General features: G+C 45.8%; 1 protein-coding gene across 8 annotated transcripts in view; it reads left to right on the top strand.

Annotated features, from left to right (window-relative positions):
• The window catches only part of Pink1 (PTEN-induced putative kinase 1), a 446,363-nt gene that overhangs the window by 93,251 nt on the left and 325,752 nt on the right, over window positions 1-27,360 (top strand). For 7 of the 8 annotated variants that reach the window (XR_012893957.1, XR_012893956.1, XM_075887744.1 and 4 more), the window contains exon 3: window positions 13,246-13,314. The exons of the other annotated variant lie outside the window; for it this stretch is intronic. Coding sequence is in view for 5 of the 7 variants with exons in the window: in XM_075887744.1 (XP_075743859.1) it covers window positions 13,246-13,314 (69 nt within the window). In the remaining 2 variants the exon portion in view is untranslated. The remainder of the gene's footprint in view (window positions 1-13,245; window positions 13,315-27,360) is intronic. 8 annotated transcript variants of the gene reach the window in all.

The following is a 27,360-nucleotide window of genomic DNA, read 5'->3' on the forward strand; positions in this document are numbered from 1 at the left end:
TATTGTAGTTAGTTTTGGTTTCAGTCTCTAGCAGACTTGTGCATATATATGTTGTGTTATTGAGTTAATTTTTGAGTGCTTAACGCGAATTTTGTGTATTGGTTGTGTCGGTTCAGGGTATAAAGTGTGTTTGTTTTGCCACACCCGTCTCTCTCAATCCAATCCTTTGCAAGCGCTCCCGAGGTAAATCATGACACACTCCAGTCCCAGAAGAAGCTATAGCATATGGAACTTTGACTAGTCGCAGCCCAAGCAACCGCAATGTTTGCGGAGGCTCTCCTCAAGCGCAATCTTTGTACTTCACTGTGTGTGGACTCCATGTCAGACCAAGGGACTTGGTCATCTGAGGAGAGGTGAAAGGTGAGCAACTTATTAGCAAACTTAGCGAGAATCGGCTCAACGGTCGGCCATAGTGTGCTGCCATTTTCAGAATTCATGTGTGCGAGCAGTGATGCCATAGATGCTGACATGCTAGCCAGATAAATCCTAGCCGTGTGTTTCATTAGTTCACAATGCTAAGAGTTTTTCTGACACCAGCACAAGCCTCACAGCACAACAATATTCGTGTCTTCTGGCAGTTCTCATCATGTGGTTCTGTCATCTGTTAAAGTGTATTTTTTATATGATGTATATTGTCGACAAAAGCACTTGTGCTTGTTTCAGTGAATGCACGAGTACTCGACTGTCCTACAGCAGCCATGGTTTTTCGTGCTCCTGCTTGTGTATAAATGTGAAAATGCTCATGTCATTTGATGCCACTGTCTCAAATAAGAAAAAAAAGGTAAATGATTGCATTGCATGATTGTATATTGCTTGAGTTGATCCCCTCGATATGGTGTTTTTTTAGAGCGGAAGTTGTATATGGCTAATAGAAACAAAAATAGTTAGCAAAAACTATCATAGGCACTTGCTGTCTTTGCAGGCGATTTCTAGGTCGAGGCAAAAAGATTTTGTCATCATTTAGATCACTCGGAGATGATTAATTAACAAATATTTCAATTACCTTTGTTATTATCAATTTTAGGGCACTTTTTTATATGGCCGAGTTGGTCTGTGTCACAAATTATGATGAGCCAGATTTTTAAAAATTCAAAATATTGCGCGCAGTTTTAGAGATCCATTATTGAATTTCCAGACCGCGATGCCACAGAAACCAAAGCTCAACACACTGGTGCGCTCAAAGGGTGGTTGTCCCTGTGCTGCGTCACGCGCAAACTTCCCTTTACGTAATTCGAATTATGGCGTGTCGCAGGAGATACATTGTGTCATCCTAGCCGAGCATACAGGCCAATGGTCCTTTACGTGTGAATAGTCCTTTGCCTTCAATGTCTCATGCTCGTGATGGGCGGTGTGTGGTCCCCTGGCACGGTGCCAGCTGTTGCGTTTCCCCTCACGTGGGAGGATAAATGAGCCTTACGAGGGCTGTAACGCGGATGGCGCCTGCACGATGCGCTAAGTGTGAGATTATGAATACATGTGAAACTGAGGCAGATTAGTCTTGATGCAATTACGTGAAGGGAAGCTCGCCCGTGAGGAATTACAGATTGTGACGTAGTGTCAGTTTTGGGCCCAGGACCACTCAGCAAGGAACTGAATCGAACCACGAGCGCACAGACACACACACGAGAATATATTTACAGAGAACGTAACTATGAACGAGTAACACTTAAAGTAGTAGAAACACGCAGTCTATAGCTGTACTCAATGTCTCTCTAAATTAGAAAATTCTCGCTGTGTTTTGATGTGGCTTGCGGGTCGCTGGCGCCGATCGCTCGTGGGCTGTGCGTCGTCTGGCTCGTTGCCGTTCTTAACGTGCGTCGGACCACGCTGTGACACGGCCTTCTGCCGCAGCAGCAGCAATCAGTAGTTGATTGGTAGCTCCGCAGCAGCTCTCCGCCACCACGCTCGTCTCGGCAGCGCACCGGGGTCGCGCCAGCCACCCGGAACGGCAGCAGGAACATCAGGCCCGTCGCAACCAAATCCCATAGCCACTCTGGACGGCAGCCAGCACCGCGGAACCTCGCCTGGTCCCTGGGCCAGTCGCCCAGCCGGAGTACAGGCCTCGTTCACAGGATGTCCAGCTGTCCGGAACGGCAGCCAGAACAGCAGTGGATCGCCTGGTCCCTGGGCCAGTTGCCCAGCTGGAGTCCAGGAACGGTAGAGCGCCTAGATGCCGTTGTCTCATTCCCCGGACCGGACGTCCAGCCGAGAACTGACTCCTTGCACGCGCTGCCTTGAACCACCACACGCACCACGCGCAAACTTCGTTTTCCTTTTCGCCCCCGCACGGCGAACACTGAATTCTTTTTTTTTCCGCGCCTCTGTATCATGAAAACCCCCCGTTTAAGAAAGTTGTTTACAACTTTTATGACATGAGGAAGAGGCGGAAAAAATGTCACAAAGTTCAGTTGTACGTCCACAGCTCTCCAGAAGTTTACATAACATAGTGCAATACATATCCATTACACGCGGCTCAGGTAATGTGCTCCGACATTATCCGACCCTTTGATGTAAGACACTTAAAATGAGTACTGTTGTAAGAGTAGGCTCCATCGCAAAACTTGATTGTTCAGGTGTTTAGCGGATTGCAAGTATTGCAAAGGCTGGTGGTCGGATTGTACGACAAATTGTTTGTTGTACAAATACAAATGGAATTTTTTCACCGCCCAGACAAGTGCCAAGCATTCCTGTTCGATGGTGGAATACCGGGTTTCTCGAGGCAATAGCTTGCGGCTCGCGTAGGCAACAGGATGCAAAACCTGGTACTCTCCTACCTGCAGCAGTACAGCACCAAGGCTAGTGGTCGAGGCGTCGGTGCGGAGAACAAATTCTTTTGTCATGTTGGGTGCTTGTAGAATGGGAGTATCTCCAAGCTTGTTCTTTAAAATAGTGAAAGCTTCTTCCTGAGAACGTCCCCACGCGATGATATTGCTCTGCCCTTTCCGTGTGAGGTCGGTCAAAGGCTTGGTGATCTCAGCGTAGTTTGCGATAAATTTCCTGAAATAGCCCGTTAGACTCAGGAAAAACTGCAGGGCTTTCTTCATCTTTGGCCTTGTAGTTGCGAGTATCTTATCAAGGGTTTTCAGGAGTGCGTCTTGCGGCGGCACAATGTGCACTTTGTTCAAGCTTGTCTGCACTGTATTACAGATTGCCGCTTGCACCGAATCCAGCAGTCGTCTTCAGGAATCTGCTTCTGCGCATGATCGTGTATCGACACCCTTCAAGCAGCTGCTACGTCCCCCCCCCCCCCCCCGGATCGGATGGTCTGATACGGGATTCGTATCATCTATGGACTGAGTCACCCGAATTGCCTGACTTGGACACTTGGGAGCCCATCTGCCCATGGTTTGCTACCTCAGCGTCTCCAGCTGGCCACTTCTGGCCTGCTATAAAGCCGACAGTGAATGCTATGCTCATCAGTGGGTCTTGCGGCGGCACAATGTGCACTTGGTTCAAGCTTGTCTGCACTGTCTTACAGATTGCCGCTTGCACCGAATCCAGCAGTCGTCTTCAGGAATCCGGTTCTGCGCATGATCGTGTATCGACACCCTTCAAGCAGCTGCTCGTCCCCCCCGGATCAGATGGTCTGATACCGGATTCGTATCATCTATGGACTGAGTCACCCGACTTGCGTGACTTGGACACTTGGGAGCCCATCTGCGCATGATGTGCTACCTCAGCGTCCCCAGCTGGCCACTTCTGGCCTGCTCTAAAGCCGACAGTGAATGCTACACTCATCAGTGGGTCTTGCAGCGGCACAATGTGCACTTGGTTCAAGCTTGTTTGCACTGTCTTACATGTAGGGCCAAAATACGACTGCCCTTGCTATAAGAATGATGATCGATGTCTAGTGCTGCTGCCTGACTCACTTATGGCGGCATTATCGGTCTTCTCTGTCAGTAGAATTTTGTTGCTATTATCCGGCGATGTTGAGTGCAATCCTGGCCCTGTCAAGTTAAACGAAAAACTGTTGCAGCTGCTCGAGGGACAAGAAAAAATCAGTTCTGAGCTCTCTTCATGGGCAGCCAAGTTCGTTTCTATCGAAGAAAGGCTGAATAGGCTTGAGGCCTCGGTATTATCAGCCAAGGAAGCAATTCTACGTGTTTAACAACTTGAAAAAACGGTAACTCATCTTGCTAACTTGGTATCGAAGTTAGACAACCGTTCTGATGAACTTGAAAACGGGTCCTATAGAAATAATATTATTGTCTACGGACTGCCTGAACACCATTCTGAGTCTCCCGGCCAGCTGCTTGAATTGTTCACAAGCCTACTGTCTGATAAACTTGGTCATGAATGTACCGACATCGAACGTGCACAGACTTGGAGTGCGTAGAGGGGAAAAGCCCCCCATGCTATATTTAAATTTTTAGATTACAGATCTAAACTTGCTGTTTTAAAGAATGCCAGAAAGTTGAAAGGAACACTAATATATGTAAACGAGGACTTTTCAGAGCGCGTTAGAAAGGTACGCAGCGCCCTTTGGAAACTTTCAGCTAACCAAAGAAAAAATGCCACCTCCTCTCGTCTGCAGTATGATTCCTTGCTGATAGATAACGCACGTTATGTGTTAAGCGAAGCGGGCGACTCTATCATTCAAGCCAAAAAGCAATCTTCTCAGCCTCCTGGAATCTGGCTCTGCTCTGATAACTTTTCTTTAGCTAATATTAATGCCCGTAGCATTCTTAACAAGATTCACGACTTTCATCACTTCGTTGCATGCTATCATCCTTCTGTAATATGCGTAACAGAAACTTGGCTTAATGAACATATCATGGACTCAGAAATTTTACCACCAGATTACAATGTTCTGAGAAAAGACAGATGTGGCCGTCGTGGTGGTGACGTTGCGCTCTTTGTGAAAAAAGACATTGAATTCACTGTACTCCCCGATGTAACCAGCTGTGAATCTATTTGGTGTAAAATTAGGATTTGTGGTCTCACGCTGGCTGTCTATCGTCCACCTGATGCAGGTTTTGGTATCTTTTCTGATCTCATGGATTATATAGTTAAACAAAAATTAAATGGTTGCAAAATGTTAATCACTGGGGACTTCAATACCCCCACCATAGACTGGAAAACTCTATCAGCACATGGCCAACACAAGCTCACCTGTGACTATTTGATTGACTTAACTATTTCTTTAGACCTGACGCAAATTGTTTCTTCTGCAACCCACGAAATTGCAATTCTTGATCTTGTTTTCATTAATGAGCATATTAAAGAATACGGCTATCATTGTGAGATTGTCGAAGGCCTGTTGGATAAAAAGGGTGTCGTAGTTGATTTTAACTTAACGACTGTACCTAACCTTCCTTTACACCAGACTATTGTGAACTACGAGCATGCTGATGATAACTCCATAATCGGGATACTTGCATCCTCTTTTGATGAGTTTTTAAACAGCACCAGCCATTACCATGTCGATGTACTAGTGAACCGCTTTAATCGAATTGTTGGCCGATGTATTGCTAATTACATTCCAACAAAGTGTATAAAACGCAATCCCAAGCATCCTTGGTACACTCGCGACATTATACATCTGATTTGCCGTATCAGGCGTCTTCGTAAACATTCCAAATCTGGCAATCCAATAAAACCATCTGTGTTACCTAAACTGAAAAGTAGTTTAAAATCTGCTATGTCAAGTGCGAAAAGCTTCTATTTTAATAATACTTTGTCGTCGTTCATGAAAGACAAGCCATCAAAGTTTTGGAAAGCCATCAATCCGCCAAGTCAGAGCTGTCCTTCCTCATTTATTATTTCCGATAAACCATGCTCTGACAATTTTAGCATTTCTGAAGCATTTAATGACTATTTTAAATCAGTGTTCACACGTGATGATGGGCGTAGTCCCACATTTTTTATTAACTCATCTCCATAACCTTTTCCAAGCATGCTAATTACTACAGCGAGCGTTCGTAACCTTGTACTCAACATTGATACAACGAAAAGCACCGGGCCAGATGGTATACCTAATATGTTTTTGAAACGTTATTCTGATTGGACCTCTCGGTATTTATCAATAATTTTTTCAAAGTCTGTTGAGTCATCTACTGTCCTATTACTCTGGAAGTGTGCCAAGGTTGTTCCCATACATAAGGATGGCAATAAACAGGTGGTGTGCAACTATAGGCCAATTTCATTAATATCAACGTCCTGTAAATTACTGAAACACATCATCTATAAATAGATCATCGAGCACTTGTCTGAACAGAATATTCTCTCACGTGCTCAACATGGCTTTTGTCTTGGCTTTTCGACGGTGACAGAATTATTAGAATTCTCCCGCGATATTGCATCCACACTTAATGCCAGTGGACAGCTTGATGCCATCTTCATGTTACAGTACAGTATGCAGTATTACAGTATAACAGTATGCCATAATAAGCTTCTCATTAAAATCACGGAACTAATTCATGACACTAAACTTACAGACTGGATACAGGACTATCCGAGCTCAAGAACACAATTTGTTGCATTTAATCCTGCTCACTCATCTCAGGTCAGCGTCACATCCGGTGTACCACAAGGATCGGTACTGGGTCCATTACTCTTCATCATCTATATAAACGATGTCGTTAAAGTAACTGCTGGGACTTCTGTGAAATTGAGACTTTATGCCGATGACTGTGTCATATGTTCTGATGTGACCAGCATTCAAGATCAGTTGCAATTAAATAAAGTTTTTGACCATTTTTGCGAGTGGAGTAAGACATGGCAGATGTCACTGAACTTCAAAAAAACAGTCTCAATGACTTTCTCAAATAAAAAGCATCTGTTAATGTTTTCATATTTTAGTTGTAACCACAAGCTCGAAAGTCTAGACACTTTCAAATACCTCGGTGTTACTCTCACCCCGGACTTGAAATGGCATGTCCACATTCTGAATATATGAAATAAGGCGTTAAGAAAGCTCGGTTACCTAAAGAGAAACCTTCGAGATGCAACTAGGGAATGTAAACTAGTATACAGATCTCTAATAAGGCCTCTCCTAGAGTATGCATCTGTCGTATTGGCACCACATTATGCTAATGACATAAATATGCTTGATTCTATTCATAAAAAAAGCCATCAGATTTATATGTAAGCGTTATGATTGTCATTTTTCACCTACAATATATGCTAATGAATTACAGCTAAAAAGTTTGGCTCTCCGACACACTTGTGACCGTCTTGTCCTGTTGCATAAGATCGCTCATGGGGAAACATTTATTGATGCACCCATTACCTTCACTAACCCTTCTTCTCGAATCACAAGGAGAAGTCACCACCTTAACATAGCTCCTTTGAAGTCATTCATTGATTGCTTCAAGTTTTCTTTTTTTCCTCACACTATTGATACTTAAAATGGTCTCCCGGGCTCCCTGCGCGAGCTGTCAAACGATGAATTCGTTGAACAATTGCCAAACTTTCCTTACTGATCAGCTGTGTATACTTTCTTGATGTTCTGCCCATTCAGTGTGTATACTTCAGTGTGTATACTCAATGTGTATACTTTATTTGTGTCATATTTAATGCGACTAAATGTGATTTAGTGTGACTTAATGTATTGTATTTTAACTTGTGTTGTACTCACTCCTACAATATCTTCCTGTGCAAGATGCAGTATTTGTAAATAAAAAAAAAGAGAGGTTCAACTTTACCGTCTCCGATTCGATGGCCAAGAAAACAGATGGTTTGCTCTCCTATCTCACACTTACTTGGCTTGATGGTTAAATAGGCGTGTTATATTCGATCAAATACACGCCGTAGAGTGACCAAATGTTCAGGCCACGTGTTTGTAGCAATGACTACATCGTCAAAATAGTGATAAACATTTTCTAGATTACCTAGAACAGCTCGCATGAGGCGTGCGAAAACAGCCGGAGCTGTCTTTATGCGGAAGGGCATGAACACAAAATGGTATATTCCAGATATACTGGAAAAGGCTGTTTTTTTCCGGCTGTCCACAGCCATGGGCACTTGCCAGTAGCCCTTGGTCAAGTCAAATTTTGAGAAGAATTTGCATTGACCAGCAAGGGCAAGAACCACGTCTATACGCGGTATTGGTTCACTGTCCGCAATCAAGATCTTATTTAGCTCTCTGAAGTCGACACATAAATGAATCGTGTTGTCAGGTTTTTTGACAACTAGGATGGGAGCATGGTATGGTGACTGCGACCTTTCAATTATGCCCAACTTTAGCATTTCTTGGACTTCTTTCTCGACGCTTTCCCGCAGAGCTAGTGGGGTGGGATACTGCGGAACATGTATAGGTTTATTGGATGTCAAGCGTAGCGGGCAATCTACTAGGTCAGTCTTTCCTGGAAGGTCCGAAAAGATCATCTCAAATTCTTTGAATAAATCAAGCACATCAGAATGCTGTTCAATGTTCAGATTCTCTGATAATTTCACATCATCCGCAGTCTGTGTGCGAAATAAGCTAGGGTAAGGAATCTCATGTGAGCTTTCTTCGCTTGACATTTTCTCGTTCGCTACCGGTGGCCCTTCAACTTCGGTTATGACCGACACCTGCTGCCCTGGTAAAGGTTCGCGTTCCTCGTACTTTTTGAGCATGTTAATGTGGAAAATTTTTTTTTTCCACTTATCGCGAGAACGTAGTCGACCTCATTCTTGCGTTCGACGACTTCAAATGAACCTCTACATTGCAGGAGCAGTTTGTTAGTATCGGTCGGCAAAAGAAGTAACACTTTATCCCCGACGTTTAGCTTTCGAGGACGGCTTTTGCGGTCGTAGTAAGTCTTTTGTTTTGCACCTGCTCTTTCCGACTCATCATGCGCAAGTTTGCATGTCTTTTCCAGGCGGTTTCGAAGGTCGTCCAAGTAGGTATAGGTAGTGCGAATTTCACTGTTGATGTCTTCATTGCTCCACAGCTCCTTCAGCACCGTCAGTGGTCCCCGCACGTGATGACCATAAATTATCTGAAAAGGGGAGAAGCCCAAGCTCGCTTGCGGCACCTCTCTGTAAGCGAAAAGGAGTGGGGCGAGGTACCTGTCCCAGGATCGTGTTTTTTCCTGGCACATCCTCTTGAGCATTATCTTCAGCGTTCCATTAAACTTCTCAACGAACCCATTTGCCATGGCACTGTAGGAGGTCGTTCGAAGAAACTTGATGGAAAGAAGACGGTCCACCTCTCCCATGAGTTCCACTGTAAAACTTCTTCCTTGGTCGGTAACGGTCTCCTTCAGTAAGCCGACTCGAGAGAAAATCTCAATCAGTCCTTCAGCTACATTCACAGCATCAATTGCAGGGAGTGCAATGGCATCCGCATATCGCTCGGCAAAGTCGATAAGAGTTAAAACTTAACTGTTGCCACGGTCCGACTTCGGTGAAAACGGACCGATTGAATCGACCGCAACACGCTCAAAAGGCGTACGAATGACAGGCATGTTTCCTAGAGGCGCAACACCAATTTGGCCTTTTGGTGTCGTTCGCTGACACTTATCGGAGGACTTGACGAATCGTTTCACGTCGCCATGCAGATCCGGCCAGTAAAAATCTGCTAAAATGTGATCTGTCGTGCGCCGAATGCCTTGGTGCCCTGCCTTAAGACTTTCTTGGCCGACTTCAAGGATATGCTCCCTGAAGATCTTCAGCACGACGAGATGGCTAAACGTCCTGCTTGTCGCAAGCTAGTATTGTCGGTAAAGAAGTCCTCCTCTTTCAAGAAACGTGTAACTGTGGCCATTCGGTGACTTGAAATCTTTACCGACTTTAGCAAACACGGCTTTGATGTTTTGTCGTTCTGTTGCTCTTCTGAGTACTGGTCTTTTGTTACGTCGCATCATTTTATTTCTGGCACGGACAATGGTGTTATTTTGTCCTCGTGAGGTTTAACCATAGCGGAAACATAGTGAGGACACTCCTCAGCTTCCGTGCTGCAGTTTCACGTCGCATTATCCCTCTTGTCGACTGTAGGAGGCTTCCACTTATGATCCGGCTTGTGAGAATCTCTGACACCTGGTAGGTCACCAAGCACCAAATCCTAAAGTGGCTTGTCCATACAAAGTGCGGTTATCTCTCCCTTAAAGTATGGGGTGTTCACGGAAATCTTGGCCTCCGGTACTTCTATGGCGGATCCATCAATGAGTAAGACTCTGCTTCTCTTCCCGGTCAACCGTTGTTTTGGCACTAGGATTCTTCGGATAATTGCAGTATTACTGCCCGTTTCTCGAAGAACCCTGACTAGTTTACCCAACACTTCGCCTTCAACAACTGGCATTCTTTGTACCAGAAATACTGGTATCCTTTCATCCACACTTGCATTAGGAGGGTCACGTTTCTTTACTTTTTGCCCTTCGCCAGTGTTGTCACTCGATGGGAAACCATAACGGTTCTCGTTCACTGCACATGCGGAACTTTTTTCTTTCTGTGCCTTCATGCTCCAGCACTCGTCGCTCTTGTGGCCAATTTTCCCACATACTCTACACTTTGTCGCTTCTTTAGCTGGGTTCCGACATTCATGTGCTTGATATCCCAGACACTTGCATAGCATGCATCTTGTCGGTGGTTTCTTGGGAGCATTATCAAGACTCTTGAATTTTTTGGTGTCGTCTGTACCCTTTCCCAGGTTTGACAGATTCTGCGCTTCCATGAAGCGATCAGTAGCGTCAACTAGCTGTTGGAGTGACTTGCACTCGCGTTCTTTAAAAAATATCGTTAGTATTGGATGGCAACAGCGGAGAAACTGTTCGGCGAGCAGGTGGTTTCGAAGGCCATCGAATGTTCTTGGTACATCAGCCATGTCAACCCAGTGGTCAAAGTACCATGAGAGTCTCGCGGCTAACTGTCTCCCGGTTTCTCCATCTTCTGGTCGTGCCATGCGAAATTTTTCTTGGTACCCTTGCGCAGTGAATCGAAACCTCTGCAACAAAGCTTTCTTTACTTTCTCATAGTCTAGGAAATCTGTGGCAGTCATTCGGCCAATTACTGTCAACGCTTCGCCACTCAAACACATGCTCACAGCTAATGCCCATTTCTCTTGTGGCCAGCCTTGTTCTATTGCCATGCGTTCGAATCTTTGCAAGTATGCATGCAAATCATCACGTCGCTCATCGAACAGCGGAAGCAATTTTTGTGGATTCAGTACTGCAGAGGAGCTACTTGGCTGAGCCATAGAATCAGAGTCAGCTGCTGCATCTACCCTCGGAGCTCCTTCTTGAAGCTTTAGCTTCAGCTCAAGGATTTGCTTCGCTCTCTCATCTGCTTTCCTGCTCGACTCTCTCTTAGCAGCATGTTCATCTCTTTGCCTCGCGTGTTCTTCCTCAACCCACTTGTGAAATTCTGCGCCACTCAATCCTAGTTGTGCCCCAACAGCAGCTAATCTTTCTGTGTCCATCATCAGAACAAGTTTTGTGAATGTGCACTCGAGAGACGATAGCTTCCTTCGACGTTTATACGAGTGGTATCCTGGCAGGCTCGCCAGATTGTGACGTAGTGCCAGTTTTGGGCCCAGGACCACTCAGCAAGGAACTGAATTGAATCACGAGCACACAGACACACACACGAGAATATATTTACAGAGAACGTAACTATGAACGAGTAACACTTAAAGTAGTAGAAACACGCAGTCTATAGCTGTGCTCAATGTCTTTCTAAATTAGAAAAGTCTCGCCGTTTTTTTATGTAGCTTGCGGGTCGCCGGCGCCGATCGCTCGTGGGCTGTGCGCCGTCTGGCTCGTTGCCGTCCTCAACGTGCGTCGGACCACGCCGTGACACGGCCTTCTGCCGCAGCAGCAGCAGCAGTCGGTAGCTGATTGGTAGCTCTGCAGCAGCTCTCCACCACCACGCTCGTCTCAGCAGCACACCGGGGTCGCGCCAGCCACCCGGGTCGCGCCAGCCACCCGGAACGGCAGCAGGAAGATCAGGCCCGCAGAAACCAAAACCCACAGCCACTCTGGACGGCAGCCATCACCGCGGAACCTCGCCTGCTCCCTGGGCCAGTCGCCCAGCCGGAGTACAGGCCTCGTTCACAGAATGACCAGCTGTCCGGAACGGCAGGCAGAACAGCAGTGTATCGCCTGGTCCCTGGGCCAGTCGCCCAGCTGGAGTCCAGGAACCGTAGAGCACCTAGATGCCGTTGTCTAGTTCCCCGGACCAGATGTCCAGCCGACGACTGACTCCTTGCACGCGCTGCCTCGAACCACCGCACGCACCACGCGCACACTTCGTTTTCCTTTTCGTCCCCGCACGGCGAACACTCAATTCTTTTTTTTTTTCACGCCTCTGTATCATGACAACCAGTTTCTCCCGCATTGTGTCGCACGTCCAAAGCATTCAGTTTCTCCCGCATTGTAGTCTGAAAATTCAATGATAGATTTCTGAAACTACACACACTACTTTCAATGTTTGAAAGCTGGGCAATCGGCGACATAAAACAACTTTCTAATACAATCACCCCAAAATTTATAATAAAAATGTTAATTGAAATTTTCTTGTTATTTATTCATTTTGGAATGATCTGCCTAATTAGTGGCAAGATCTTTCCGCTTCGACATAGAAATGGTCTGCAAAGACTGCAAATGCCTCACTGTTATAGCTTTTTAAGGAAAGATCTGTATTGCTTTGAAAAAAATGCCCTGCATTTGCAAACCTGACCATTCATATGCACAGTGCTAACACTCTCAGGTTTAAATGCACATACAAGAGACTCTCATTAAATGGAACCTGAAGGGACTAGGAAAATATGTTCCATTTAACAGGAGTTCCATTTACTGAGAGCTGAATAAGGCTGCAGAATGAAAGTAGGAAATCAATTATGTTAGAGGCAGTTGTTCTGTTTAATCAACAGTTTCGTTTAACAGATTTCCATTTATTGATAGTCTGCTGTATATATGGCTACATGAGGGCTTGTTGGAAGCTGGGTTGGGGGCAATATAAAACTGGCCAGACTACGTTTGCAATACCTTATGATGAGCATTGGAAGAACAAGTTACTTACTTGTAGCTGCACATTGGAGAGTCATTGCTGGCCTGCTTTAGAAGCTTGCTCTGCAGAGTAAATATCAGGCTGTAATTGCTCAGTTTTGGATAAATCTACCAATTGGAATTCTGGGCTGTTTGTTGAGCTAATATGGTGGGGCAGACAGCCCTGCACGTTTGGTACGTCGCCTAGCTAAGTGCAAATTTGTTCCGCAAGAGGTTGCCTGCAATTTTGTTATGGAAGTTGAAGAAAGGCAGCTGTTATTACTTAATGATTGTTGAGGAGCTTGATTAAGTGCAGCTACACCCACATTGTGTGCAGGGGGTGAGCAGACACAGCAAGAGGCGTCGACAGTAAAGGATTTGGCAGTTCCTGTGAAACACATGCAAGGTAGGTCAAGCAACTTTTATTATTTTATTCATCTACCTAAGGAAGTGTCCTGAGCTCAGGAAAACAGTAATGCAGGACATTTTAAAAGTACGGTATTCCCTTAAACTTGCTCTCTGGATGTGTGTCATTCCACACCAACCTTGGCGCTTGACCATTTGTGGCCATCTACCTAAAGCCAAAGATGCTCTTCCAAAACATTTAGTGTAAAAAAAGTTTTCCAGTACGACAAGCTTCATGTGAATTTTCCTGGCAGGCTGGAAACCATGGCTCATGAAACATGCCAAAAGTTCTGTTTTTCTAAATTAGGTTAAAACAAATTTTTACCTTTGTAGCAACGGTAGGCTTTTTACTTAAAGTAAACTTTATTAACTTTCACACTTTCGTGAAATTTTTATGCAGCCTTGAATACAGAAAATGTGGTCAATATTGGGTATTTTTATAGAATGAAAGCATTCAGCGAAACAGGATAATTAGCCATAGCATATTGAAAAACTGTTTTACTGAAGACCAAAATAATTTCAGTTGTGTATAGTGCGAGATAATGTGTACAGGTGGCCACAGTTTCAAAAAACCTTCAATTTTGCTTATGTTTGGTTGTACACTGAATATTGAGGCGGTCCTAGTAAAAATACGCTCTATAGCAGATTTATTAACAACCTTCAATGTCTTTTCATTTTGAAAGTCTTATCGAATTACTTTTTTTTTAAGCTAGAAAACTATTTGAGAATTTGTGTGTTATTGCTCTGTGTTTGCACGGGCTTACACGTCGTAGCAATGCGTCCTAGCGGTAAGTACAAGCTTTACGAATATGTGGATTATCTAGACAACTTAATCTAATTTGTCCGGGCTTACTTAAATTATTTACTAGGTATTATTACCCTCAGTAACTGAGAAATGTGAAACGTACTAGACAGCATTGAACCATGTGTAGTTGTTCGTTGACAGTGTGTGTAGTTACAAACAGGACTGGGAAGGGGTACCCATGTGGGCAACATACCATTACCTATACGCTAACATAACGTCATGAAGGAAAGGATCAATTGAAATAAAACCAGGAAAAAAATCATGGTATATCCACAGAGTGAATGATAATGAGTAGGGCGAAGATTCAGAGAGTTATCGTAAACCTTGAATCATCCCTCCGCCAGTCATGTTCGTCCATCTGTATGTTCGTCTGACTGTATGCCTGTCTGTTCGTTCATCCGTCCATCTAGCGAGCACTCCAAGTACCGCCATCTCGCATCTTTTTATCATATACAAATACTGCCATCTAGCAGACATTCCAAGGACTATACGAGAGGTGGCTACCTACTGCTACTACATGCATCAAGGACACACGATCCACGGCTTAAGGAGCTTCGCCCCTAAAAGGATGTGTTGCCTGACTGCTAAGTTGCAGTTACGCACCAACATATGGTCACTGGTGCAACATTGTCAATCATATATGATTATGCTGGTTTTAACTGTGACTTCTGTGTGATGCAAGAATTTTTTTATTTTTATAGATTACTTTTTTTATTCGTAGTGCTCTTTCTACTTCTAAATGTTTGTGTATAGGTAGCGGTGTGCTGCCCACATCAGTACCACTTCCTGGTCTTGTGTAAATTTACTACGTAGGCTGTCAACGGACATCTTTATGTGGTTAAATGCAGTCTAGTAGGTCTAGCGTTTCTCAATCACTGAAGGCAGTAATACCTAGTAAATAATTCAAGTAAGCCCGGACAAAGCAGATTAAGTTGTCTAGATGATCCCCGCATCCGTGAAGCTTATATGTACTTACCGCTAGGAGGCATCGCTATGACCTTTAAACCGGTGCAAACACAGAGCGCAATAACACACGAATTCCAAAATAATTTTCTTGCTTAAAACGAAAATTTATAAATCTTTCTGTGCGAGTAGGCAATGAAGGTTGCTAGCAAATCTGCTATTGATCGTAGTGCCACATTCCTTCCTCAAGTTGTGTTATCGCCCCTGTTGCACTGTGAGTAATGCCTAGTGAAAACCGTGCTTGCAGTGTTCGTGAAGCTTCAAGGCTGTAGTAGATCATTTTGTTAATATTATGCGCACAATGCGAACATTACAGATCATTCTGGAATTTCTGTTGCCGCTAGCAATAATGCTGGAATATTTGATGGCACTTGTATAAATGCCGATGCACTTCACCACTTGTCAGTTGATCGACGGCTGGCTATCTGTTCGCCGTTATTAGTGCTAGTGTGTATATCCGTAAGCCGACTTTCAGTTTCCCAGCCACAAGTTCGGCCAAATAAATGGTTTAATTTTGGACAAGTCGTCTCTGCCTTCGTCGACATCACAACCTCGTGATATTTGGTGAAGGTGCCTCCCGGTCCATGTACGGAACACACCCCTCCAGCCGTGAGTCTAGCCCCAACCGTCAAGGAGACACTGATGCCAATCCTGACCAGCGAGCCAGCCACAGGCAATGAAGTCTGCCACGGGAGTGCAGGTTTCTATCTGATAGGACCCGAAAAACAATGGCCATGACCTCGACAATGGCATCAATGACAGCCTTTGCGCTTCCACCTGCCGTTGTGATGCAGCGGTCGAAGGAGCAACAGATTTTCCGGGAATCAGCATGTGAGGATCCTGAGACATGGCTTGAGTGTTAAAAGAGGATTTCGATCTTCAACAACTAGGACCTAGATAAGATGCGCCGATAACAAGCGGCGCTTTGTGTACTTCTCGTTGGAAGACTGGGCCAGGACCTGGTTTGAGAATGGAGTCCACCCTGACAACGTGGCACATCTTCCCGACCAGCTTTCTCGCAATACTTACAAGTGTCGTTCAAAAAGAAAGAGCAGCCGCTTTAATGAACACACGAGTGCAGCTCCTGAATGAGAGCATTACCATCTTTACAGAGGAAATGACGTGGCTTTTCCACTACGCTGACGCTGACATGTTCTAGGAAAAAAAAAAAGTGAGTTTCCTCATGAGAGGAGTGAAGGAAGAACTTGAACTGGTATAGCGCATTACGGGGAAGAAGAAACGGCCGAGCAGACCGACACAAGAGGACAGAGTGCTATGTCCTCTTGTGTCGGTCTGCTCGGCCGTTTCTTCTTCCCCGTAATGCGCTATACCAGTTCAAGTACGACAAACCAACTCGCCCAATCTTCAACACTGAAGGAAGAACTTTTCGCTGGACTAGCGCGCAAGCCACCGAAAACGGTCTCAGAGTTAGTGCAGCTGCTGAATGAGAGCGTAACCATGTTTACGGAGAAGATTACGTGGCTTTTTCACCTTGTTGACACTGAAATGTCCAAGGAAAAAAAAGTCATGAGAGGAGTGAAAGAAGAACTCCTCGCTGCACTTGCGCGCAACCCACGGAAGACAGTCGCAGAGTTAGTTTTAGAGGCCACAATCATTGAGAACACGCTATAAATCTGCGAAAGGCTATTCAATCGCTGCATTCTTTTGACTAGTTACGGTGTGTTTAAGTGCTGAGAACGAGTGATTTGCGGGGTACAATCAGGGCAGTCATGTTCCTCGGAAGGTGTTCCCCAGATCACAACCTGAGCTGGATTCGATAATTGAGATTGTTTGTAGAGAACTCCAGCAGTCGTTTGCTGTTTGTAGAGAACTCCAGCAGTCGTTTGGTACCCCTGAACAAACACAGCATTAGCCGCAAGCCTGGAGCTATGCCGCTGCACCCTGATGTAACATACCTTCTCCACGCCTCGTCAGTACGTCAAAGAAGCACTATCGTTGCCATATACCACCATCACCACCATCGTACCCACCAGCCGGCCAGCAGTACATGCTGACGAAGACCTACGTTTGGTGTGCACCTGACAAGCGTTCACTATGCTTTCACTGCAAAGAAGCCGGTGACACGTATCGTCGTTGTGAATACTGTGAGATGGGACTGTGTGGCTTTGCCTTGAACACGCCACGTGCGCAGCCAGAAGAACGGCCATGCGACACTGCCAACTACCTCACAGGAGTGCAGTCGAAACCCTGACAACCTTATCATTTGCCATCGCCAGGCTGCTACTCATCGCCACGTCGCAGGCAGTATGCCCGTCCTACTCGGGGCCTATCTCCGAGCCCTTACCCAGAAAGCTAAGGTCAGCAATTGATGGAGGTGTGGTTGATGTAAGACAAACCACCCAAGACCCTCTACTACTGACGCGATGAAGCCTCAGGAACCTGCTGCACACCAAGCGCAGCTCTGACGTGGAAACTTCACGACCAGGAGGCCTGATGATGCAACATAGAAGCCGCGGAACAAACTGACGTAGCCTTGATTCGACGCTGCGACCCAATTGTAACGCAAGACGAACTAGTGACGTCGACGTTTTCATCGACGGTCACAAGTCACGGCTCTCGACAGCACTTGTGCCAACTATTCCGTCAGAGGGCCCTTCACCGCCAAGCTGAAGAAAGTAAAAACTGCTTGGAATTGACTCGAAATCTGGACTGCTGGAGGCCACCTGATAACGCTGGTAGGAGTTTGCACAGTCAGAGTCACAATCAACAGCTTGAACTGTGAGAAAGTGTGAACAGACAAGGACCTTGTCTGTTTGTGCTTATTCAAATTCATGAATGCAAACCAACTAGCCCCCCAACGTGTTTTAGTAACGGCCTGACTATTCCTGCTAGCTTTGTTATCCCACAACAGTGCTCATGGGACGTTATACACGGTATGGACTTCCTAAGTCACCATGGCACTGTAATCGATCTGAGGTCTGAATCAATTCCACTAACCTAAGAAAAAGAGCTGCCACCCTACACGATTCCAGAGAACCACGCCTTGAGTGTATAGAAGAGCTCGTCACCATGCCGCCTTTATCAAGTGTCATTATTTTCGTCGGCACCAAAAAATAAAAAAAACATTGAGGCGTCGTCGAGAGTGATCAGCACTTGCTCTTAAACCATCAGATTTGCGTCGCAAGAGGCATAGCTAAGCTGCGTGATGGCAACACAAAGGTAGTGGTGACAAACTTCAGCCACGAATATAGGCACCTCAATGTTGGTACGATGGCCGCCTACATCAATGAATTTGTGGAAGCCAGCAATGCTATCGCCCTCTTCGATGCTGCCGAAGCAGCTTCGATGTATCAGACCCCAACCAGATTTCGACGTAAACCCGAGTCTTCCGAAGTGCTAGCAAGACCAGCTCAAGACCCTGCTCAGGCAATTCAAAGACTGCGACTCGTCATCATTCAGAATTCAACAAACACCACTCGCGAAACATCGCATCATAAAAGAAGAAAGTGCTGACCTATTTGACAAAGCCTGTACCAAGTTTCGAGCTCGAACGCGAGGCAGGGAAGAAACTAGTCAATAAAATGCTACGAAACAACGTCATTCAGCCCTTCAAGAGTCTGTGGGTGTCACTTTTTGTATTAGTGAAGAAGAAGAAGGATGAAACCCTATGTTTTTGCGTCAACTACTGCCACCTGAACGAAATCGCTAAAGACGACGCATATTCTTTTTCATGTATAGACGACGCCCTGGATCAACCCCACAGTGTGAAGTACTTTTCTTCGATAGACCCCAAGATCGGTTATTAGCAAAATAAGGTTGACGAGAGAGATCGAGAAAAGGCTGTCTTTATCACGCGAGACGGCCTCTTCGGCTTCAAGGTCACGCGATTTGGTCTTTGCTCAGCGCTTTCGACGTTCCAGCGTTTTACCGTGCTGGCTGTATTGAAATGGCAGACTTACCTTGTGTACTTGGACAATGTCGTCGGGCTTTCCTCGTGTTTCGACTAGTATGTTTGGCGCCTTGAAGCAGAATGTCAAGGTATTAAGGTTTCCGGAGTCACCCTGAATGTAGAAAAGCGCCGCTTTGTGTACAAGGAGTTCTTGTTCCAGGGACACGTCATTACAAAACTGGAGCCTGTTCTGACCTGCGTAAAACAGCGGTCATGGCCGATTTCTTGCCACTCACTGACAAGGCAGTATGTTGATTGCTTGAACTGTGTGCCTATTACAGGTGTTTCATCAAAAGATTCTCACAAATCCCTGAGCCGCTAACTCACCTCATGAAAACCAATGTCGAATTCTTAAGAGAAACAGCACAAGAGGAAGAAGCATTTCAGGAACTTAAACGACGCCGGCACACACCACTGATACTTGCACATTTCGACAATTATGCCAAAACAGAAGTATGCACTGATTCAAATTTTACACCAGATAAATTAGCTTGCCGGAGCCCTCCACTGCAGCGTTTCTTATACTCATATGGTGGTTTTGGAAGTTAAACACCAACAATTATTATTAATAATTGTTATTATTAATAACTGGCCCTAGCACAGTAGGGCCCGGCATCGTCCTTGTGCAAAGTACTGATGGCCTGGAAAGGGTTATCAGTTGTGCTACCCTTTTGCTATCTAATGTTCAGGTGAACTATTCCACAACAGAAAAGGAGTGCCTTGCTGTCATCTGGGCAACGTCAAAAGTTTTGCCCTTACCTCTACTGCAGGCCTTTCAAAGTTGTGAGCGACCACTATGCCCTATATTGGCCAGCTAACTTCAAGGGCCCTTCAGGCCGTCTCGCATGGTGGAGCCTACAATTTGAAGAATTGGACATTATTGTCATCTACAAGTCCAGAAGAAAACACCTGAAAACACTTGGATGGCGACTGCCCGTCTCGCACCCCTGTCTATTCACTGCCGCACGATGACCAGGTTGATAAGTGCTTCTTGGGAACCATAAGTGCCGACGACTTCGCTGAGCCACAGCGAGTCGACTTGAAACTGAGGTGCCTAACGTAATACCTCGAGGGCCGGACTATGTCCCTCAAGTATTCAGGCAAGGACTGGCATAATTTTTCTTCAAAAACATCGTCCTTGTGAAGAACTTTTCTTTGGCATGAGCCAGCCGTCTCATCATTATACAGTCGAACCCCGCTATAAGGAACGCCGCTTCAATGAAATTTCCACTGCAACGAAAAATTCACGACTCCCCGTCAGCAGTCCATAGGAGTCAATGGATAAATATTGTCGCCACAACAAACACTTTTTTTTCTGCCCGTCCCACTTCAACGAAATTTCATGATGCAATTCCAGGTTCCTATATTTATTGCTATACAGAAAACCCAATCTTTAACATTTTGATGCAATTTCTGAACCGGAAAATAGGTCGACGAAGTCTAAAACACACGTTGGCACCACCAGAAACCGCCACTGTTTAGCAAGCATGGGCGCTGCCATTGTTCAATAGCGATGGCAATGAGACTGCCCTACCAGGCCCTGCTTTTGACACTGGCTTGTTTTCGAGCCGCAGACGATCCAAAGCTGAAGTTCATGGTTTTCTTCACGCAGCTACTGGGTGCAAACGTGGAGCGATGCCTTTCCCGATTCCAATGCTTATCATCTTCATCACGCTTGGCCAGCGTGGTACCCAATCAAAGTGGCTGTTCATCTATATTATCAACCAAATCAGCTAGCCGCGAGTGGTGGATGATAAGAATGGCATAGAATAAGGCAAAAGTCACTGCTCTACGACACCCTGCCTCCATCTCAGTGTGGTCGGATACATTTCGACGGCGGACAGCTGCTGGTGTTTTTGTGTTATTGCAACTGCTTGGTACGTTCACGAAAGTGGTTGTAGGTATCGTTTCAGCATGGTTTCAACCATGGCCTCGCTATGCATGACTTTGATTTGCGTCGTGACGCTGCTGGGGGGAAAAATAGAAGCAGCGGACACTTCTTTAATTTTAAGAATAAAGAATAAGCTTGTTTTTGTTTTGCTAGCTCAGATCAGCTATATTTTTTCGATTTCACCACAACGAAATTCTCGCTTCAATGAAATATTTTTCGCGCCCCGTGAGTTTCGTTATAGCGGGGTTCGACTGTACCTTTTTTGGCAATGCGACCAGAAATTTTTCGGCCCTACATGATGACCCGGCGACTGGATGCTTGGGACTTTCTCGCACGGTTGCAAGAGAAAAGTACTACTGGCTGCGCTTTGCTGCTGACGTCTCTCACTAAGTCAGGACGTGCCGAGACGGAAGACACGGCCCACGAGGCTTTCTCCAGCCAATTGATCGTCATCTTGCTAAAATAAATGGATTGTCGTGGCCAAGGAGGTTAAAGTAATATTTGCTGGAGTGGAGGAGGCGGGCCTCAGGTGAAGCTGCGCGCCGCCATCTTGTCATATGTAGAAAGCGTGCCTTCCGCAACTCAAGCGGCTGCAGCCGCACAGATGTTCCCGATGTTCGCCGATGTTGTATAGCGTCCGGACGTTGTAATGGATACATCGTGCCCTTCTTAAGGCTACATAGGTCAAGCGTTTTCTGGGATATTGTTTTAGTTTTGGGTATTATATTTTGAGCTTGATGAAAACTGTATGCCGGAAGACATGCATGTTCTGAACCTAGTATTTACATAACTTGAGGTCATTTTTTTTTTGCTAACGAGTTTTTTGAGAACCTAAATGTTCGAAGCACTTTGGGGTGTGCTGTTGAACACATGTGTTATTAGATGATGGGATGACAGGTAGCGAAAATACAGTGATAACATATGTTAGAGGCACTTGTCGAATTGTTACAACCGGGCGGGACTGTGACCCACAAGTTGACCGACTGGGCTACATGCGTTCCTAAAACACCTGCAATGTCCACTGTACACATCCTTGTGTTTGTTGATACCACTAGAGTGGTAAATGAGTGGGAAAATAACGTACTGTTAACTGTTCGTTGAAATTAAATAAGCGTCTCGTCATTTGGTTTTCCATTACTGGCAGCGGCATAGCCAGAATAGCTCACAGTGCACGATACGAACGAAGTGAATGTGCTGTATCTTCATCAACTAGCCCGGTCATAAACCTTGCATAGGCAGATTTTTTGGGAGGGGGGGAGTGGGGCATTTTGTTGTTTTCGGGAGAAGCACTCCTTAAGGGGGGGCACTACTTGAGACGAAATGTCAGATATTTTTATGCGTTTATGTATAAAGAAAATTCACAGTGTGATTGAGTTTTTGATGCTGATTTCAAAAATACAATTACTGTTCCTCTAAACCAATTTGTTTTCAAGATATCCTAAAATTAATTACCTAGCCCTGCTGCGGTGGTCTAATGGCTAAGGTACTCGGCTGCTGACCCGCAAGTCGCGGGATGCAATCCCGGCTGCGGCAGCTGCATTTCCGATGGAGGCGGAAATGTTGTAGGCTCGTGTGCTCAGATTTGGGTGCACGTTAAAGAACCCCTGGCGGTCAAAATTTCCGGATCTGTCCACAACGGCGTCTCTCATAATCATATGGTGGTTTTGGGACATTAAACCACACATATTTATCAATCAATCAAAGTTAATTACCTATTGTTTGCCGGTATACTGAGACAGGAAATTTGTAATGTAGAGCAACTATTGGCACATGCCTGTATACTTATGAACATAAGCTACACAATGGTAGGAGTGCTTTTTTCTATTTGATAATTTTAGCAAGGTTTGTCACACTTTGCACTTTAGTGTTGCAGACATGCCCACTTTATGCTCTAGTTTCTGGCAAAAATTAAATTTTTTGATTATTTTAATAGAAAATTCACACCTACCATTGTGTAAACTAAAGATACAGCTACATGTCACCACAAAAATGACAGTCCTAGCTGCTCTGTAGGCAGAGATATCTTTTAGACAAGTTTGCAACTGCAGCAAAATTTGAATTCTGAGAAATCATGCAAAAACACAAGTACATTTTAGGCAGACACTAGCATGGAAAAGCTGTTTATTTACAATGATTTGCAAATTCAGCTTTCTCAGTAGGCACCAGGCATGTAGTCCTTCTGTTTTGCATCACCTAAATGGCGTTTTTTCAATGCCTGCTGCATGCTTTCTGCAGAGGCACACTTGTGAGTTGATGTGGTCGCCTTGGGCTCATCTGCCGACTAGGCCGCTTACCAGTTCGTTGACGCCTATATGCGACAAATGTGCACACGTAATCTGCAATCTGTCCCATAATAAAGTGATTTTATGGCTTGTCCAGATTGAGTTGTTGGCGTCGCGGACGGTACTCGTGCACTCGCTCATCAATTTCAAGGCTCCAAGAGCAGTGAGGTGTTAGTTTTCTTTTCAAGTAAGATTGCCGCATTTTGGAGTGGAGGCCGCGGCGCAATATGTTCATCGTTGCGGACGCGTCGTTACAAGCACTCTACCTTTTGCCAGTAACCTTCATTGCGCGGGCGGCGAGCACGTTCACCGTAAACGGATTAATTTTCTGCTGTTTGCCGACGCGCGGCAAACTCCACTCTGGCGACCCATCACGCAGTTCACGTCAGACGGAGGGAACCTGCGGCATCAGCCATTTAGCGATAGGACTGCGCTTCCGTTCCATCGTTGCAAAGATTGCAATCTCTTGTAGCATCACTTCTGTTTTTTTACTTGCCGTCCTGTAATTGTTGAAGCTCCAAAACACAGCCGCTTTCAGTGACGTCGATAACCGACGGGCTCGTATGTGAGTTAGGCCTACACCGGTGACTCGGCGACCGCCGTTGAACGTCGCAAGTTTGCTGTCTTCTCTGTCCTGAGTGATAGCGGGGCTCTTTCTGAAGTTCACAGCAAACGAACGATCGTGACACCCACTTCACAAATTAGCGCGGCGAGGAACATTTTTAGTGCGGCAGGCAGTCGACATCACTATGACAAAATGGCACATGTCCGTGCGCTTCACGATGAAAAAGCAGACGCCGGAAACGCCACTTGGCCAATCGGGTGCCCTAGTTTTGTCATGTGCCCAAGCAGCTAATAGAATCACGTGGTGGTGCTTCTCGATGACGCCTTTTTTTTTTGAAACACCAATGAGCAAGGCGACCACTGGTGGCGGGAAATTAAAGATGAAGAACGACACTTCCAAACTAGACCAAGATGACCACGATAGCTCGTGTGTAACGGCAACGGTTCGGCGTGGAAAAAGCGCGACTTTAGCGTCTGTTTGTGCTCAAATTCATCTCACAGGGGTGTTATAAATTGATTTTGTGCCAGAAATAATGACGCGAGAAGCTTGAAACTTCTCAGGTAAATGCAGCCCGCAGGGGCGCCTGTTAAAGCAGGCGTTTGGTGTGTAGCGACACCACGGACCCGAGCTAACGGGGGAGTTTCTACTCCCTCCCACGCCTAGCCGTGCGTGGCTTTGCCGTGTCCGGGGAAAAGGGGATCCTGGGGGTTGAGCCGACGCTGGGTGATTGGACCGTTTAGGCCCCCCGGCAGAGGCAACACACCCCTTCGGCCCCGGCTTCACGTAGACGGCACCCCTGGGCTGACCTACCCAGGGGAAATCGGCAGTCGCCTTTTCCTATCTCTCTCTCCCTACATCTTCGTCTTTATCTCTTACTGTTTATCTGTCCTGTCTTCTACTCTCTTCTGTTTACTTCCAAACTTCCTGGCGGCTAGGGTTAACCCTGTGCAAATAGCCTACCTTGGTCTAGGCGCATTGGGTTATAGTTGCATTGTACGGCTGGCGTCTGCAGGTTTTAGCATCCACAAACTTGTAGCGTCCCCTTGTTGGGCTCCGTGGTGGGTGGCCGCCAACGCTTCTGAAGAAAATTAAACTGGCATGCATACAGCATTTCCCCTATTAAGTGATCGTACCGCCTTAAAGCGTGTACGCACCGAAGACTTAGGCTTTTTCAACCGATCAAGTGAAAACTTCCCCCATTTTCATGTTATACATAGTGAAATAAGCAGCAAGCAAGCCAGAACCGTATCACCCTTTGTAGTAGCCAGATGTCTCACAGAAACTCTTGGAGCCGGGTACAAAGTTACCAAAATGGCCAGCGGAGACCTCCTCCTTGAAGTCCGAGGAAAAGAACAGTTCGAAAAGCTACAGAATCTTTCAACTTTTGGTGACACTCCCATCACTGTAACGCCACACAGATCCATGAACACAACCCGTGGAGTAGTATCTGATGCTGATTTGCTCAGCTTGACTGAAGAGGAACTTCTGGAGGGGTGGAAGAGTCAGAATGTGACCAATGTACAAAGGATCACCATTAGAAGAGACAACAAGACAACACCAACAAAACACCTAATACTCACGTTCGCTTCCAGTAATCTCCCAGAAAGTATTCAAACAGGCTACACAAAGACGTCGATCAGACCATACATACCTAACCCACGTTGTTTTAAATGCCAGAAGTATGGCCATGGCTCACAAAGCTGTCGTGGTCACCAAACTTGTGCACAATGTGGAGTGTCGGGGCACAATTCTGACAATTGCGAAGAACCATCACACTGTGCGAACTGTGGTGGAAATCATGCCGCATACTCACGGTCTTGCTCATTTTGGAAAAAAGAAAAGGAAATCATCACATTGAAAATTAAAGAAAATATCACATTCAAGGAAGCAAGACGAAGAGTGTCGCCATTTTATGGCGCTACATATGCTGATGCGGCGCGTCAGGGGGCAACGCCGCACCAGCCCTCGCCACTCCTTCGGCCAGCGCAGAGCGAGCCGACGGCTGTGGCACCTGCCCCCAAGGCGGCAGTAGTTCAGGCTACTCCGCCTCCTAACGAATTGAGGCCGGAGACTCCAGGGTCCTCTGGTCTCAAGGCCTCTCCTCACCAGGCGAGGCCTAAAATCCGAACCACGAGCTCGCAAGTGCGGGCACCCAGTGCCTCTGAGGAGGCAATGGATACAACGGTACCCTTGGTACCAAAAGAGCGGGGCGCCTCCTTGGAGCGCGCCAAGAAAAATAAAAAACCAATAACGGGGCCGGACAACCGTCCTGCCACCTGAATTAATGAGCTCACTCCAACACAGGATACTCTTTGTACACACAGCAGCATCTCTCTTGTTTAAATATGCAGACAGAAATATTACAGTGGAACATCCGAGGCCTTCTTCGAAACCTCGATGACTTACAAGAACTCCTCCATGAACACAATCCAAGAGTGCTGTGTGTACAAGAGACACACTTAAAACGAACTAACACAAACTTTTTACGTAACTACATAATCTTCCGAAAGGATAGAGATGATGCCATGCTACCATCCGGTGGTGTAGCGGTTATAGTAAGTCAAGGTATAGCATGCACACAATTACCCCTTCAAACTTCCCTCGAGGCGGTGGCTGTCCGAGCAGTTATTCTAAACAAACTTGTCACTGTCTGCTCTTTGTACATACCTCCGCACCACCGTCTCGAAAAACTTCAATTCCAGTCTTTAATAGACGAACTACTAGAACCTTATCTGGTCCTTGGGGACCTGAACGCACATAATGGTCTGTGGGGTGACTCTCGCTGTGATGCACGAGGTCGTCTCATTGAACAATTCCTCATTTCATCGGGTGCGTGTCTGTTGAATAGGAAAGAAGCAACATACTATAACCTTGCCAACAAAACTTACTCTTCCATAGACCTCAGTATCGCATCTCCTTCACTTGTACCATTACTTCATTGGAAAGTCATAAATAATCCATACGGAAGTGACCATTTCCCTTTAGTTTTGAGTACACCAATAATAAATGAATGTCCTCCACATGTTCCCAAATGGCTGGTAAACAAAGCCAACTGGGAACAATTTCAAAAGCTTACTCACCTGAATTGGACTGACATATGCGGGTTAGGCATAGATGAAGCTGTGCAGTACTTCACGGCTTTTCTTACTGACGCAGCAACCAAGTGCATTCCACAAACATCTGGACTGCCCGGCAAACGACACGTTCCGTGGTGGAACACTGAATGTCAGAATGCACGAAAGGAACAGAACAGGGCATGGAGGTTGCTGCGGAACTCGCCGACAGCGGAAAACCTTGAGAGCTTTAGGAAAATAAAATCTCGAGGCAGGAGAACGCGTCGGCAGGCCAGAAAAGAAAGCTGGCACAAGTTTTTATCAGGGATAAATTCATATACACAAGAGGCTAAAGTCTGGAATATGGTTCGTAGGGTAGCAGGAAGACAAGTACACTCACTCCCACTCGTAAACACACAGGGTGATAGCCTGGAAGATCAAGCAAACTTCCTCGGTGCACACTACGAGCAGGTGTCTAGCTCGTCACACTACACTGAATCTTTCCAAAGACACAAAGCAAAGATGGAAAAGCGGAAACTAGAATCCAAGTGCACAAATTACGAGGAATACAACCAACC

Source organism: Rhipicephalus microplus, chromosome 3 (genome assembly GCF_043290135.1).
Source record: "Rhipicephalus microplus isolate Deutch F79 chromosome 3, USDA_Rmic, whole genome shotgun sequence".
In the NCBI taxonomy this organism is placed as follows: Eukaryota; Metazoa; Arthropoda; class Arachnida; order Ixodida; family Ixodidae; genus Rhipicephalus; species Rhipicephalus microplus.